This window comes from Xiphias gladius, chromosome 6, assembly GCF_016859285.1.
Source record: "Xiphias gladius isolate SHS-SW01 ecotype Sanya breed wild chromosome 6, ASM1685928v1, whole genome shotgun sequence".
Taxonomy (NCBI): Eukaryota; Metazoa; Chordata; class Actinopteri; order Istiophoriformes; family Xiphiidae; genus Xiphias; species Xiphias gladius.
Window position 1 is genome coordinate 13,141,351 of NC_053405.1, and position 16,473 is coordinate 13,157,823.

At 42.3% G+C, this 16,473-nt stretch overlaps 1 protein-coding gene across 13 annotated transcripts in view; it reads right to left on the minus strand.

The window, feature by feature from the left end:
- Positions 1-717: 717 nt before the first annotated feature.
- LOC120790521 (ephrin type-B receptor 3-like) overlaps positions 718-16,473 on the minus strand; it is a 63,663-nt gene continuing 47,907 nt past the window's right edge. For 2 of the 13 annotated variants that reach the window (XM_040128114.1, XM_040128113.1), the window contains exons 9-16: positions 15,952-16,004; positions 15,530-15,652; positions 13,115-13,362; positions 12,351-12,566; positions 11,191-11,340; positions 10,607-10,806; positions 7,328-7,483; positions 4,990-5,098 (exon numbers count right to left, since the gene is read on the minus strand). In XM_040128114.1, the coding sequence (XP_039984048.1) occupies positions 4,990-5,098; positions 7,328-7,483; positions 10,607-10,806; positions 11,191-11,340; positions 12,351-12,566; positions 13,115-13,362; positions 15,530-15,652; positions 15,952-16,004 (1,255 nt within the window). Of the gene's footprint in view, positions 5,099-7,327; positions 7,484-10,606; positions 10,807-11,190; positions 11,377-12,350; positions 12,567-13,114; positions 13,363-15,445; positions 15,665-15,951; positions 16,005-16,473 lie in introns of all 13 variants that reach the window. The other 11 variants (XM_040128112.1, XM_040128111.1, XM_040128108.1 and 8 more) reach the window with 9 other exon arrangements.

Consider the following 16,473-nt stretch of genomic DNA (forward strand, 5'->3'; position numbering starts at 1 on the left):
AAATTTGGCAAATGTCTTTAGAAGGTGGTCCTTAACTCACAGTAACCACTTCAATAACGGCAAGGAACTCAGCAACGAAAGGAGTATTAGAAATAGATGAACTCTGGGTAACTTCTCCCAGAATCAATATCCATTCATCAGGTGCCTGTAGCTATGAAGACGAAAGACAGCATTACAAAAAACTTGATTTTTACAGACAGTGTTACACCTAATGTCCTCAGGCTTTTCCAAGGCAAGGGGAATAATACAGCCTGTCTGAAACAAAAACATCAAATCAGAGACTTGGATGAAAAATGAAAAACTCCTACTTACAGGTACACACTGAGCACATTAATAGAAATGTGCAGACTTGCATCTGGGAATGCAATGTGTTTATCTAAAGCAGATAGTTATCTGAATTGAGGCTTTGGTGCCATTTTATCAACAAGAAATGTTATTGTGATAACTGCTGAAAAACTACATGAAGTTCTGGTAATGATTATAGGAGTGAGAGACAGCCATAAATAACAAGCAGTGAAATTGAATGTGTTTGTCTTGGGCAATTACTTGACTGGAGAACATGTGTGTGATTATGACTTGGCATTATACCCCATGGAAGAACAATTTACTTCAATTCCATATGGATGAATGATCAATTCAAAACACGACACAAAGACTCGAGATCAGGTCACATTTCTTGAATAATTTAATTGAAAAAGGGTCTTTTAAAAATATTTCTACAAGAATGCATCATCATTATTTAGTACTTTGTTGTGTATGTCTGCACCATTAAATACATCTCAATGCTTTTCGAAGAGGAATTAACAATTGAATTTCTCGGCGCTTTATTCTGCCTTCCCTCCCAGGTCACTATTCATGTACAGCACTCCCTGAAACATCTCAATTCAATGTATGAAGAGGGAGTTTTCAAAAGTGACCAAGACAGATGTGCAGTGAGCTTGTTATAAGACAAAAGAAAAGACAGAACCATGTACAGTATATTTATTTAAAACAGACAACTGAAGAAAAGAAAGTTCGAAAGTTGCAAGTAAAGGGGTTTCAGGGAGGGCGGTGTGTGAGTTTGATATTCTTTAAAGGATGTAAAATAGGGAAAGAAAAATGGAAGGAATGTTGGGATAGTTTGAATCCCATTGGCACACAAAGAGATACTCACATCTGACAAAGCCTAGAGTCTGCTGATCAAAATGTTTCTGTATAAAATGGCAATCCTTTTATTCCACGCACACTCAAAGAAACAGAAACATTACAGTCCATCTTAATTTCAGCACTTTGCAGTCAGGAAGATGAACAAAAAGCACATGAGAACGTGTTCTTTTCCTCTATGTGAATGTTAAACATCAAACACTCCCATGAATGTGTGAAAAATCCACTTAATGATCAATTGTTTGCAGCTGATGTGGTGGCAGTTTAATCATTGTAAGATGTGCAACAGTGCCAGTTGAGCTCATCACTCACGGCTGGTTGGCTTTGGTGAACACAACTCCAGATCCCAGCACACCATGTGCACCTCATCAATAGTTCATGCAAATTCCAAAGCGCTGCCATTTTTCATGAGGGGGCATGTCTGGCATCTGATTGTGTTTAGCCCTGATATGCCCCCCACAACCCTCATCCCAACTTCTTTATTTTATGCTCATCGACTGTGTCTTGTTAGGTGCCACGTGCGAGTTTGTAACAGCAGGGCTTAGCTGACTGAATGAATGAGATGAGTGGAAGAAGAGGGAGTAATATTGTATATTCCTGAGAGACGTTGAGTAAAAGTGAGCTTCTGATTGCATTAATTCTGCTCTTCTGCTCCTCCAAATGTGTACTCTATTACTCTTTTTCAATCAAAATGCTGTTTTGCTTTGGAAAAAAACAAAATAATCCTGTAGAATGATATCAAGAAAAAATGTTTGATCATCTAAAAGGATCTTTCAACACATTCTCATCATGTTGGCAAATCTTGTTGATGATTCCGGCGCTTCTGATTTTGAGTCATCATATCAGAAATCAGAACTGACACTTTGATGAAACCAATTAAAAAATGTGAGACTTATTTCCTGTATAGTGTGTGTACACTACTGTTAAAATTACTACTTGATGTTGTACTACAACTGTTACAGGTTAGTAAGCCTTTTAAAACATGTACTAGCAATTATGAAAACATCTGTAAGTGGAATAAGATGAAACAGTAGAAATAGGGAACACATTGCTTTTTTGCATAATACTCTCCATGGCTTTTCAAGGGTCTTAAGAGTGGCTGACAAAATTAATATGGCAAGACAGACTGCACGGCCACTAACATCATGCTAGCATTACACACCTAACTAATAATAGTCACATATTGCATTGATCAGCTCCAACCCAAACAATATGAGCACCGGAAGATCGCACTAGTGATTCAGCGCCATCTCTTAATCTACTACCTTCAAACACCCCTCTGTCAGAAGCGCAAATAGTATGGTCTCCGTGATGCAGCTGCTATCATTTAGGATGAGGGGGCCTGCAGATTTTGGCTGTCTGCGTGCCAGGGCTGTTGATCCTGCACTGTACTAATCATGCAGCAGCCCGAGACAGGATGATTGCAGGCCAGGCAGGAAATGAAGAGAGATAATGATAGGTCAGCTTGCCGTATGTCTGCACTCGCCGCATGCTCGTATCCTCGCAATGCCAGATTGGCTGCTGCATTAATCGACCTGACAGACAAAGACCAATAGGTTTCTCTTCTGACAGCTCTGAATTCTCTGATGAGGATCTTGTTGCAGCGCGGCAAACAGCAGGGCTTGTGATGGAGCTCCGCCTCTAGGACGATTGAAATGATTGGAAGGTAGGCTGCCTCATCTCTGTACCTTCCCCTGGAATGACTCTTTTAACAGTCGTAAATAAGTTTGGTTGGGAGGATCCCATTGTTGGAGGTGATGGTAAATAAGTAAAAACAAAACATAGGTAAACCCTAGAGATGCATCTGAGTGGTCCGTGGGAGGTTTTGAGTTGAAAAAAATGTGCTTGGAAGACAATTAGTAAAAGCTTGGGGATTCACAAATGCTCTTTATGCTGAAAATTAAATTGATTGGGGAGGCTTAATATCCAGTTCAGGTGGCACACACAAACTTGAACACACCTACATAGACACTCACACTACAATGGACGTAGAGCAAAAGGGTGACATGTTATTACCAGCTGTCTAACCATGGGTTAATCTCTTCCTCTCTCAGTCCTGACTTTCCGCCACTTCTCTCTCTTCCTGCTTTGCTTTTTTTGTTAACGTCACTCTGAATCATTTCACAACAACACTTTCATTTTGTCAAAACACCGTTTTTCTTTTGTTATTTATCGTATTTTTGTTACAAAACATGTACAGGCTGTTTAGAACAACAACAAAAATACAATATCCAATTTATATGCAATTTCTTTTAATAATCATCAATTCATTAGGTGAATCCTCTTGGAGTTTCTCTTCCTTCTGACTGTTCCAAGTCCACTGTCCCAAATGGCCCACAGTCCATCTGAGTATTGGTGGGGTGGCGGGGGTTGGCGGGCGAGGTACAAATAAATACATAGGGCAGGATGTCAAGAAATTAAAACAAGAATTTTGATTATTTCTAAATCCAGATAATAGTAAGCAGGAAGTAAGGTGTCCGTCATGGTTTTTCTCAGTTTTTGCATGATGCATATATATATATTTTTTCATATATATATGTGTGTGTATATCCAAGGTTCATTGTTTTGGATTCAATAAAAAAGAATGTTTAACAGTTGTCCACAGAATATAGCGTAGTTGTTTCAGATATATTTGCTCCTTGTCACGGTTCAGTTCATGCGTTAATTCTCCACGGTGGCAAATAGCAGAAGCCATACTGTACAGTATACTTGTGTGCAACTTAACACATTCGCACATCCAGGCACACATAACCACACATACACACAAACATGTGCACACACACACATACAAAAACGCACACAAAAGGCCAAGTGGTCTTTGTATATTGTTGCCACAGTCCATGTCTCCCCTTAATCACATAAAGTGTCCAGTGGGGTTACTTGGGATTGGCTGGCCATTTTTAAATCACAAATCTCCCAAAAATGTGTAAAAAAGTCCAAAAAGGGGGGGAGAAAAAAAGATGTAGCGTGGACAAACAAACATAAACATTTGTATGTGTAAAAACAGATAACAGGTGATCCTAAGCTGTGGAACTATCCTGAGTCACTTCAGGTCAAAGTGAAGAGGTCATCTGTGACCTACTGAGGATTCAGCAGTCAAAACAAGTCTCCAAAAATGTGGCTGCACTCCTTTGACCTTTTTGACCTCTGTCATCCACTTGACCTTTGACTTCAGCCCATCATATTTCCTCCTACACCACCTCACCCTTCTCCAGCAAGTGCCCTTTTAGATAACACACCTTCAATATGAAGATGGAGAAAAACACACGTGCACAGTAAAACAACTTCTATCAGGGAAAGAATTGTCCTCTATCTCTTGTGGGTCCAAAACATCTCCTTTTTTGTCATGTTTTTTATGTGTGCGAACGTTTGCTCACTTTTTTTTATACAGGGTGTTCATTCATTACTATATTTTACGTCCATCAGAGCTGGGGTCAGGGGTCAAAGGGAGGGGCTCTTGCGTGAGGTGACGTTTTAGTTACAGGGCTAAGGCCAACCTCACTAAAACACACATGCATGCAAACGTCAACCCACACCAGAGCTGGTGAGGCACGCATGGGATATAAGGGGGTTAATTCTTTCTCCTCCTTCAAAAACACACAAAAATTCTGATTAGATGGAAAAAGAAACAATGACAAATAACACAAGAGCAGGAACAGGAAATGGAAGTGGAAATGAAATAAAGACAAAAATATAATCAGAGGCACCGCAAGCCAGTTTCATCGCGTCTAATTGGCAGAGATGGGTCAGGCAGCTAGGGTTTTCCAATGGCTCTCTCTGGCACAGTTCTTCCCCCTATTCCCGTCCGGCTGTCCTTTGACTACATCGGTCTGTGTTTCCTGTTGCTCACACCTGGACAGGAAGTGTTTGGTTCATCTGTAGTCTCATGTCCTGAATGCTACCAAGAATCTTCTTTTGATGGCCCGCCAACGTCACCCCTATCCGCAGCAAGTCCCTGTGGAGTGAGAAGAAAGGAGAAGAAAATAAGAACAGGTGGCTCAGTCATAAAAAAACTAAACAAAAAAAGTAGATAAAAATCATATGTTGGAAGTTGAGGTGCAAATTTCACTTTTCACCCACAAGTAAACACTCACTCTACCAGGTGGGAACAGGGACAGGCAAGCACCTTTGCAATCACCCATAAAATGGCTGCTTAAGGGTATGTCAACAAACAACAAAACACTCATCTAGCTACAGTGAAAGTTAGCCTTAATGCAACATATTTCTGGTGCTTGGCAGGTGGGCAAGCGCATTGGAGTCAAAGAGCCATAATGTGATGGTTAATCATTAAAGAGCAAACTTAGCCACTCTTCTGCAGCTGGCAGACTTCACAGAGTCCGCACAGGCCTGCCACTTAGTTCCAGAAACGGAGAAGCAGAAAATTTGTTTTTTGCAAGATATAAGCCAGATTACTCAATATCCTGTCTTTCATACTTAGAATGGATCTGTGTTTCAGTAAATCAGTTTTAAGTTGGCCACTGTTGCACAACATTCTTCAGTGCTTAAAAATATCCAAGAAAAACAGCAAATAAGACTGGAAAGTGTAATGTCTTTTAGCCTGGGGCTCATACAAGCTACCAGAAGTGTGATCTTTAGATTGAGTAGAGGGCTTTAACCTAAGGGTCGGTTGAGGGTACAGTGGGAAAATATTAAGATGTTGACATACAGTTGACATGACTACACCCTTAAAAAGGCCGGGGAGAGCGCACCTGCTTTAGCCGTCATTAGCCAAACGGCATAATCTAATCATCATGGTCATGTTGGTTTAACACTGTACAATAATATCACGAGAACCTCTCTTTTCCGCTCGCTTGTTTGATTTCCCTAGTTGATAGCTGAGGAGATAGCGGACGGCGTCTGGGGCAGCGATTAGCTGACTGTTAGGGCTCTGCCACAGTCTGTCCTCTCTGTTCAGTGCACACATACAGACACACACATACTGTATAATCTAATATTACACGCAGATACCATACACTCTGCTTGTCTCACTGTCTCACTGACTCACTGTGGCCCTATCTATTTGAGTACAAAATTGTGCACCTAAACCAGCACGATAAAAAGCACACACTCATACACACATGCAGTACGTGCATGTGCACACATACACACATCCGCACTGCACAGACATCCTCTCCAAAGCCAAATAAAGGTGTATCACCGCAATTTCACACAAATAAATGGTGTTTTTTTTTGTTTTTTCATATTTCGCCATCTCCATCAGCGCCGCGACAGAGGATGAAATGATAATAAATGGGCACCATTAGAGGAATTACTGGCCATTAAGGGCAACAGAGAGCCACAGTACACCACACCTGTCAGCCTGGCCAAATTGAAACAAATTACCCCCACCTCCACTGCCTATTATGCAGCTAATGAGGATGATTCATTTATCATTATAATCTTAATTTGTTTATTTGATCATCACTGGCCTCCAATTTCCATGACTTCCATTACATCATTTCCTGTTTGTAAACACGGCAGAAGGCGGGTGAGTCGTCAAGGTCAACTGGAGATCGTAGTAAGGAAGCAGCTACAAGTACTTGCTGAAAAATTGTAGTAAACTGTTAAATTGTGCATTTGTTGATTATGTATCAGATTTGTTTGCTTTTGAAGCAGGTGATTGTTACTAGTTCCTGCACCCTAATTACATAATCCCCATTCTACAGCGAACCTGTCCTCATTGGTCAATTACATACCGAATCACAGGAAAAGCATAGAAGATTTTGTGTTTTCTCATTTTGTATTCCTACATAATCTCTCTCACGTCTCTCTTGGCAAGTTCCGTTGCCAGTAAATCTTGTTCATGCTCATGTTCATTTTTAAAACTAGTGTTCTTTATACACTATGATAGCTGTACATAAATATTGGAACAAATAAGTAAACGGCCTAATACTCTATGTCTTCAAGGCATGATTAATCTACCACAACAAATGTATTTGAAATGTCTGCTAAATGTACCAATACAATAAAATGTGCTTTATTTTTTTGTAGCTTTATATCTGTTATTCATTTGAAGTCTGAGCCTAATCAGAACCCACTTTTCACATCTTATCATGTTTAATTTAGCCATTAGACTATTTTTATTCCCTCAAGGTCAATCTGGATAACACTAATTTGACTCTCAAACTCAGCCCAGTCAATCACTTTAGGCCTGATTAGCTGGATCCACCCTCTCTCCACTCACTCTGCTGTCATCTGGGCCACCAGGTCAAAGGAAGCAAATCCGGCGTTCACAAAGTTGTCACGGTAGCGGCTCATCTTAATGGCATCCAGCCAGTCCCCCACAGTGGTGAAAGTGGTATAGTCTGGCACACAGCGGTCAAGCAAGGGCTGGGATACCCTACATGGGGGAGAGGGAGGAGGGAGAAAGAGAAACAGAGAGAGAGAGAGGGTTAAGGTCGTCATTCTACTGCCTCTACCGGCCAACCTCACCCCCAAACGCCCCCCGCTGAGCGCCACCTCTCCATTTCTCCACCTCTCCTCCTCTCTTCTCCCCTCTCGTCTCCTCTCCTCCCCATGTAAGGGGTTGTGTGCAGGGGGGTGGGGGTATGCACTTTTATGACTGTGGAGAGACTGGCTGGAGGCTTGGGAGGTGGATGCTGGCACTGCAGCTGGTGAGGCGAGATGGTGTGTGTTAATAGAGCACATGTCAAATCTGGTCTTGAATGATGACTACCACATTGTAATTTACATGTACCCAGATCAGATTTAAGTTAAAGAGCTATAATCATTTGATATCATTAAGAGAACAAGTGTCATAGTAAGTAATAGTAAGTTTTTTTTTTAGTCAAGAATGCATTTGTGTGGCAGTAACAGTTACATAAGAATGCAGAGAGTGCGTCATGAAACCCAGGAAATATCGGGTTTACTCTTTTCTTGTTTGTTGGTTCCTGTTCTTCTTGTTGCACTGAGATGTCACTTTGTTGCATGGGGACTGACAAGACAGAAAAAAAAAAAACTAAGTGGTTATACTGAGTTTCACTTTCAAACCACCTACGAATGTGGTTTAAATCTGGTCTGGCAAGATAAGATTCCATGCAGTTTAGCGGGTCAGCTCAGATCAGATTTGGGCTGCCGGTGTAAACGTAGCTTAACTCTTGACTAACTAACTACTATAAAGCATATCGGTATAAGCCATATGCTTTATATATTACATAATTATTGCATTTAAAGTACATTCTCTCGGGGTGTGTTTGAACATGTATGCATATTTTCTTTCTGACATGTCATACATGGTTGGCTAGACAAAAGGATGCGTGCAATACAATCCCACGGAGGTGGAAAGACGTTTTCGGAAAATGCTTCATGAAAGGGGAGGAATATCTGTGGAATGTAAACACGGATGTCACTCGTGTGTGTGTGTGGTTGCATATTGGGACTGACTCATGAACCTGTGGATGCTGGCGATACATGAAAGGAGTGACTCACAAACCTGTATGTGCGTTTGACTGTGCATTGTGTATATGAAAATATTTAGTTGCGTGATAGTCAGTGTGTCTGTGTGTGTCCCTGAAATGTGTTTGAGTATATTTGTGTATATGTGATTATGTGTATATGTTCCTGTGCACCTGTTGACAGGCCAAAAAGCCCTATCTAAAAAAGAACCTAGCCCACTGGGCTGATCAATGCTGCAGATAGAGAGGCCACCTTGGATGTTTTAATAAAACTCGGCTACAACTCAGAATGAAGTGGAGCAGATGAACTAGAGAGGGAGTGGATGGAGGGGCGAGAGGGAGGCGCAGTGAGGTGAAGGAGGAGAAACAGATGAGGGACCAGGCAAAGAGAATGAGCACCACTGTCTCCCCTCCTCTCTGCTCTGTTGATCCCTGTCATCCTTTTTGATGGCATTAGATTCATTAACAATTAAAAGAGGAATGGAGAGAGAAAGAGGGAGAAAAGAGAAAAGGCATGGAGGGGGAGTTAATAACAGTGATACAGAGGCTCCATTGAGTGGTGTAGATGGAGTGATTTTTAATAAGGCCTGTGCTTCGGAGCCCAAGGCCTCAGGCCGTCGTTAACGCCAGACTCTGGCTCTTCTCTTAATGGAGTATTGTTAGTCTTCCTTCTCTAAAGTTGGCTTCAAAAGGGTCCAGACCATTCCCAGCCACAAGCAGGAGCACAGCAGAAAAGCTTGGTAATATCTTACTCTAGCTAGCGAGACAGTTACAGGCCAGGCCTAAATTCGTGGTCAGCTGCTTGGACTGCAAAGGGTTAGGTCATTATTTTGTATTTTAAGAATTTCAGAGACTGGATGTAGTTCATTTCTGAGGTGGGAGTTTCTCTTTTGGAAACAGACTGAACAGCAGAAAGTTAAACAGAGAAATCACTTGTGAAGTCACCAAAACTCTCTTGCTCATGTCACTTCACACCTACAGTACATTATGCAGTCATGTCAAGTGTATACAGTACACACAAGCAAAGTACTTTTATGTCAGACAGTGTTAGCTAACCTCCAGCCACCCTTCAATGCCGACCAGGACGACGGTGTCGTCTCTCACTACTCCCTTGTTAGGTTTGTCGGCAGGAGGCCACCTCTCCGCTGGCCCGTTTAAAATCTCGTTAGTGGCTAATTAAAAGGCGCTCCCATCTCTTTTTTGCATCGCCTTAATCGAGCTAATTAACCGCAAGCTTAATCTTCTAAGAACGTCACTTCAGTGGCCAACCGAGACCCTGGTTTCCCCCATGAGCCCAACCAAGGATTGTCTGCAGCTCTCCCTCGAGACAGAAAGACCCTGATGCAGGGACAGATAGGTAGGTCACCCCCCTCCTCTGCGCTCCAACTCTGCCACCTTCTCTCCTCCAAATTCTTTCCAAGAAACAGGTTGCAGAGAAACCTAGTGCAGCTAAATGTAGATGTGACATCATTGATTGAGCTCCCAGTTGGCGGAGGAGTTGCTATAAGGGCTGTATTGAGCGATGGTAATTTGGATTTGCATAATAGCCCAGGCTGCATTTGTAAGAACCAGAGTTGTATGGGAAGAAATCTGCACTTTATGGGAGTTAAGAGATTACAGCTGAGTCAGAGTGACTCACGTACACCGTATCAACTTGGATAACGAATATTTGCAAAGTAGAAATCATTATCGTGGTTGCTCTGGCTCAGGTGCAAATGAAATGGCTTGGCCAGTACTCTCACGTCTGAAAAGTCAAGTGGCTTCATTCAATAAACTAATGACCTTTATTTGTAAACTATCACAAGAATCCAGCTGGTCTTCTCCAAAATATGACTTAAAAAAAACAGAGAAGATACTTTGAAAGCAATCAGCACTAATATCCATTATGCAATGACCATAATCAGACATTATTGCCCTTCATGAAAATCATTAATCCACCTAATAAAACTCAACAAGGACCTCCAGGGAAACTAAGAGAAACAGAATCACAAGTTAAAGTCTATTTTTGTAATTACCAGCTCCACAGAACCCACAAAAGAGATGACATTTGCTCTAAAGCTTTGACTTACCCAGTAGACTGTGTACTGTTGGTGACCACCTTGAGGCTGGCAGCATTGCGGATAAGCTTATCCAGCGTTGCCACAATCTGGGTGAATTTGGGTCGCAGGTTTCTCTCTTTTACCCAGCAGTCCAGCATGAGCTGGTGCAGTGCTGTGGGGCAGTCCATGGGTGGGGGCAGTCGATAGTCTTGCTCCACGGCGTTTATCACCTGAAGAGGACAAGAGAGAGATCACAATCAACTCCGATGATCACGTATGGTGCAGAGGGAGGAACAACAACAGAAGAGAAATGGGTTGATGAAAAAAACAAGTAAGGTGGGACAGAAGAGGATGAATGAGGGAAATGATGGAAGAGTCAGAGATAAACAGAAAAAAATGCCTTGGGTAATACAAACAAATAAGGGCCAGAGAAAAATTAGCTTCTAGGGGTGCTTGTAGGCAGATATGTAGAGAGAGATTGGCTTTTGGATAGTCATAGCAGAATCTGCTGAAGACAATATTATAAAGATCTACATTTATATATGTGGCATTAAGTACAATATGCACTATACTGTATATCACATTATAGGGAAAAAATCCTTATATCAGCTTACATCTTGATTGCTCATGTCCCAGTACGGCCGCTCGCCATACGACATCACTTCCCACATGACAATGCCGTAGCTCCACACATCACTGGCTGAGGTGAACTTCCTGTAGGCAATCGCCTCGGGAGCTGTCCAGCGAATAGGGATCTTCCCTCCCTGTGGATATGCGAATGAGTAGGTGAGCATGAAATACTGGAGGGATGGAGCACAAACACAGAGTCACACACATACAAGAGGGAGAGAGAGGGTGAGAAAAACACAGTCTGAGGGAAACATTGATAGACAACACATGGGCGCATGCTGTAGACCCCAAACACCACATACACACAAGGTTAGTCACAAAGTTGGAGAAAATGATGTGCACAAACAAGTGAAGCTATAAGAATATTTAATGTGCTACAAACTGTATTTTTCAACATCAATATATCACTATAATTTTTGAATCCTTTCTTGTAAGTACCAGACGCCCGGAATTGCAGGCGAGGAGACTGGCATCTCATGCCATCAGTGTCTCTCCAAGTGAAGAACACACTTCCAAATTAACATCATTGCTTTCTGGGACTTGTTATCCCTCACTCTTACTGAATTGCCCTGGGTGTTTTTGCTTTTTGTTTTGCTTTACTAAACACAATCTAAATGTTGGAATTGACTTTTCAAATGGCCTAAATCACTTGTTTGGTGATCTGCCATTGTAACATATTCAGAAGGCTTTAGCTGAGTTGGAATTTCTGGAAATCTGCTACAGTTTCAGTGGAAACATACAGCAACATGTCTAGGTAAAAATTCACATAGCCACCAAAGTTTCCATAATTTGGACCCTTGGACACACTTTTGTGACTCAAAAATGTCACAAATTCACAGATAAACAGTCATTCAGCTGCAATGTAATTTTTAAACATCTTTCTCCTCCCTGCCATCCACAGCGAGGAGAAAAAAAACTCCCTTTCTATTCAGAATGGTCATGTCATGTGGGACCAGACTTGACACAGATCTATTTTTTTAATACACTCATACTTGCCAATGTTGTGGATTCATATTTGAAAGAGGCCAAAATGAAAGTAATAGTGATGTATTGCTGTTAAAATGTTACATGTAACACCTTTAAACACTGATTTCAAACATGAATACATATACACAAACACACAGACATGTATACACTGACTCACCAGTGAGCTAGTGTAGGTGGGGTCTGTAGGGTCATCCTCGAGGAAACGAGATAGACCGAAGTCAGACACTTTACACACCAGATTACTGTTGACCAAGATATTACGGGCAGCCAGGTCTCTGTGCACGTAGTTCATGTCCGATAGGTACTTCATGCCTGCTGCGATACCGCGCAGCATGCCAACCAGCTGGATCACTGTGAACTGCCCATCATTGAGCTGGCAAAGCAAGAGAGAGAATGACAAGAATAAATTGGATTGTGGATCAAAGTTGCATTTTCAAAGGAATTTATGTTTGTCTCTCTTTTACCTTTATTTGCCCTACGTGTCTCTTGCTTTCTTTGCATACTGTATGTTCTCTTACCTGCATCATTCATCTCCCATCCCCTTCACACTGTAACGTCTTTCTCTTTTCTACCTACCCATCCTCCACTTCTCTGTACTGTATATCTCCTTGCATTACTCCCTTTTCTCTGGCAGACAATGCATGGTGTGACTTTGAGGCAGAGATTCACTGGAGACTGAGCTCTTTGTAAATGTCACCAATTGCTGAATGCAGCATTTGTCAGATACCCATTGTGGGGACTGCAGTAGAGCTTAAGAACACCTTTTATGGCTCCAAAGAAAGTGAGATAACTAAAAGCAAGATCGGGCAGATATGGATGGGCTTATTTGCTGGGTAGTGTTGCATTATTGATAAAATCACAGAAGCTAATATTAGAGCCTGTCGTGTGTGTAATGTGTCTGTGTGTGCATGTGTTTCTCACCCTTAGAAAAGAGTCCAGTGCCCCATTCTCCATGAACTCAGTCACAATCATCACTGGCCGACTCTTGGTAACCACACCTTCCAGACGGATAATGTTGGGGTGGTCGAACTGTCCCATGATGGAAGCCTCGGACAGGAAGTCTCGCCTCTGGCGGTCAGTGTAGCCCACCTTGAGAGTCTTGATGGCTACGATGATCTCCCGGCGCCCAGGTAGCTTGAGGCGACCGCGGCACACCTCCCCAAACTCTCCTGTGAGAGCCCAGGTGAGACAGCAAGAGAAACAGCAAAAGAGAAAGAGGAGAGAAGGAAGGAGAGAGAGAGAGAAAGAGGGAGGGGAGAGAGGCATGACGGAAGAGTGGAGGAGAGTGGGGGGAAAGAGGGGAAAGGGGACAGTTAACTGGTTAGAACCAAGGAGCCAGGGAAGGGTAGTGGAAGGGGTGGGACAGGGGGGACTGCAAGAGAAGCCAGGACTCTAGGCCCGTGTCAAGGGATGGTGGTGATAGGGGGAGCATACAGTGACTTTATGCTGTTAAACTACAGATTAAAATAAACAGCACAGTGAGTGTGAGGTATGATGATGGAATGTCAGGAGATGTAAAGCAACAATGTATGTTGAAATTTAAAAAAAGGATAAAGTAGGGTGACAGGGGGAGAGGAGCTGAGGGGGGCAGAGGAGGTAGGGGGCAAGGATCAGGGGGGTGATGCTAAGCTTCAGAGGGGCAGGAGAAGCGGGTGCAGGAGGAAGAGACAGGTGGGGACAGAAGCTTAGGGGTTCTTGGGGCTGTGGAGGCTTTAAGTTTAGAGTCTACACCAAGCGTGTGCAAGAACGCAAGAAGAATTAGGCAATGAGCGGTGTGTGTTGACATGAGTGCAAAGGTAACAGAATGGGGGAAGCCGGGGAAGAAAGGGCAGGGGGTGGAGGAATGGAGGAATGGATTGTGGAAGGGGTAGAGGAAAGGAGGGGGGCAGGGAAGAGAGGGGTTGAGGGTTCGTCACTTTAAAGGCGAATGCTGGGAAGCGACGGGTTTCAAGTAGTAGCCTCAGCAGTAGAAGAGCTGTCGTAGTAGTAGTAGTGGCAGTAGTAATGGTAGTAGCAGAAGCAGTAGTAGGGGAGTCCCATCTCTGCCATCACAACGTCCTCCATTTTGGCTCAGATAAAATGCTAAGAAAACTCAACGTCACTTGGCACAGTCCTGTAGCTTTTGAGCAGAGATATTACTATCAAATATATCAAATACATAAAATATTTTACTATCTACGACATCAAATGTTAAGGAGGGTTTCTAAAGGAGGGGGCATAACCACATAGTGGAAAAGGGTGTATGTGCCAGAAACGGGTCAAATATAGTTATCCAGTAATAGCACTCTTTAATAAAGAGGTTCTCAAGACACTAAAAAGTTGGCAGGGTCAGAAGCCAATCCTGGACAAGAAACATTTTAATAATTTACGCCCCATCTGGACAGGATTAATACTAATGAGGGATGCAGGAGATAAATATCAGCTATGCACCGGGGTAACATGCTTTGTACAACCCAAGAAATTCATCAGGATACTACACATAAAACAGTTTAATGTAAGATAGCCATAACCTATTTGATCATTTTGTATGGTCTGATTGTCCACATGGGCTTTCAATAATAACCGTATGTCAGTAACCAAGTAATGGGTTTATATAAAACTCTTTCATTACACCCACAGAGCTCAAATTTGGGCGACTGCTGAAGTTCAAAAATTGGGGACGGGAACTTCATGGACAAATATTCAGACTTGCATTTTAAATCACAGTGTCTATCTGTAAAGGAAGTGAAAAAAAAAGGACAATGAAGGGCCAACAAGTGTGCCAAAAAACAATAGGCCATAATCAATACTGGATGATATAAGAGAAGAATCACACATATGAGCTCGGACAGGATTCAAACCTCCCCTAGAGAAATAAATCCTGTCTTTATGGGACTGTAGTGTTGCGTTGTCCAGAATCTGCTAATGTGGTTCCAGTAGTTTCAAGAAGATTTTCAAATCATTTAGAATTTCCTGCTGTGTCATACCTATTTGAATCAAAAAAATTTCCCTACACATAATCTCTCTTGTTCCAGGATTGGGCTCCATTTTGAGGGCACGAGTGAATCATAATCCACCAAACAAAAAGGTATTGCAGCTACTCTATATGTACATGGTATGGTAAACAACATATGGATGCTAGGACTGTGAGTCTCACTAACTTAAAGAGGACATACTGTAGCTAGTAATGCTTTGAAAGGGATTCCTAAGAGGTGACGAGTGTGGTAGGGGAGGGAGCAAGGAGAGGGCTAGCGATGAATTGAGTGAAAGTACCGCTTGGTGTGAAGTCCTCTAACGGTATGGCCTGGAGGTGACTAGCAGTCTTCCCCCTGTAGCTCAGGAGCTTTGGTGGGTTACCTGCGCCGATGACCTCCTCGATCTTCACGCAGGAGACATCGATCTCCTTGGCAAACTCGCGCACTGCTTCGTTGGGGTCCTCATAGGTAAAGGGGTCAATGTAGACCTTCATTCCTGGCGTTACTATAGGGGATTCAGTGGCAAGAACAGGAAAGTGAATCTATGCTGTCAAAAAAATCTCAACAATCATTAACATTGTGTAATGTTATGAAAAAAAATTCTTTATCAACTAAGTGTAGATCAAAGTAAGATCTTTCCTTTCTACTTTATTACTGCGTTAGATCTCTCAAGCCAACTCATGATATGTGATTTACTCTTTAGTGTGTAGGATAGCTCAGCAATTGCTAAGTTGAAATATAGGAATACTGCTGCTGGAATGTAGAGTAATGTAACAAGGGGGGCATCTCAGCAAAGAGACTTACTGTACTGCTGCAGTTTCTCTGTGTACTCCGACTCTGAACCATTTCTCTGCTTTCTGTTGAGAAAGATGAAAACACAAACTGAGTCACGTGGGCCCTTCATAGCAGGGTGCAAATACTGAAAGGAACAAAGGCATGAGGAGAAAACAGATCCCTAATAATGTCTGCAGAGATGTAGCCACACTACAGTGTGGCTTAGTGAAGATGTTTAGTCTTTCTGCATTGCAAGCAAGGGATACACAGTAGATAAGGATTGTATCAATGCCTGATAGTAAAATGATTCATACTTTGGGACTGTAACTTGAGTCTAAACAAAGGATATCATACCATTGTCTTAGGCAGCAAGTGAAAGCCATTCACTTTCGGTACCCCCAAAATGAGCAGCCGAGATAAAAGCAGACTTAAACAACAAGCTCAGCTGTCTTGCCTTTCTTGCCCTACAGACATCACAGTGTTTGTTTCAATTCAATCTGCCTCTTATTTTCTCCTCAAAGACTCTCGCTCTCCTGCTGTCATTCTCTTTCC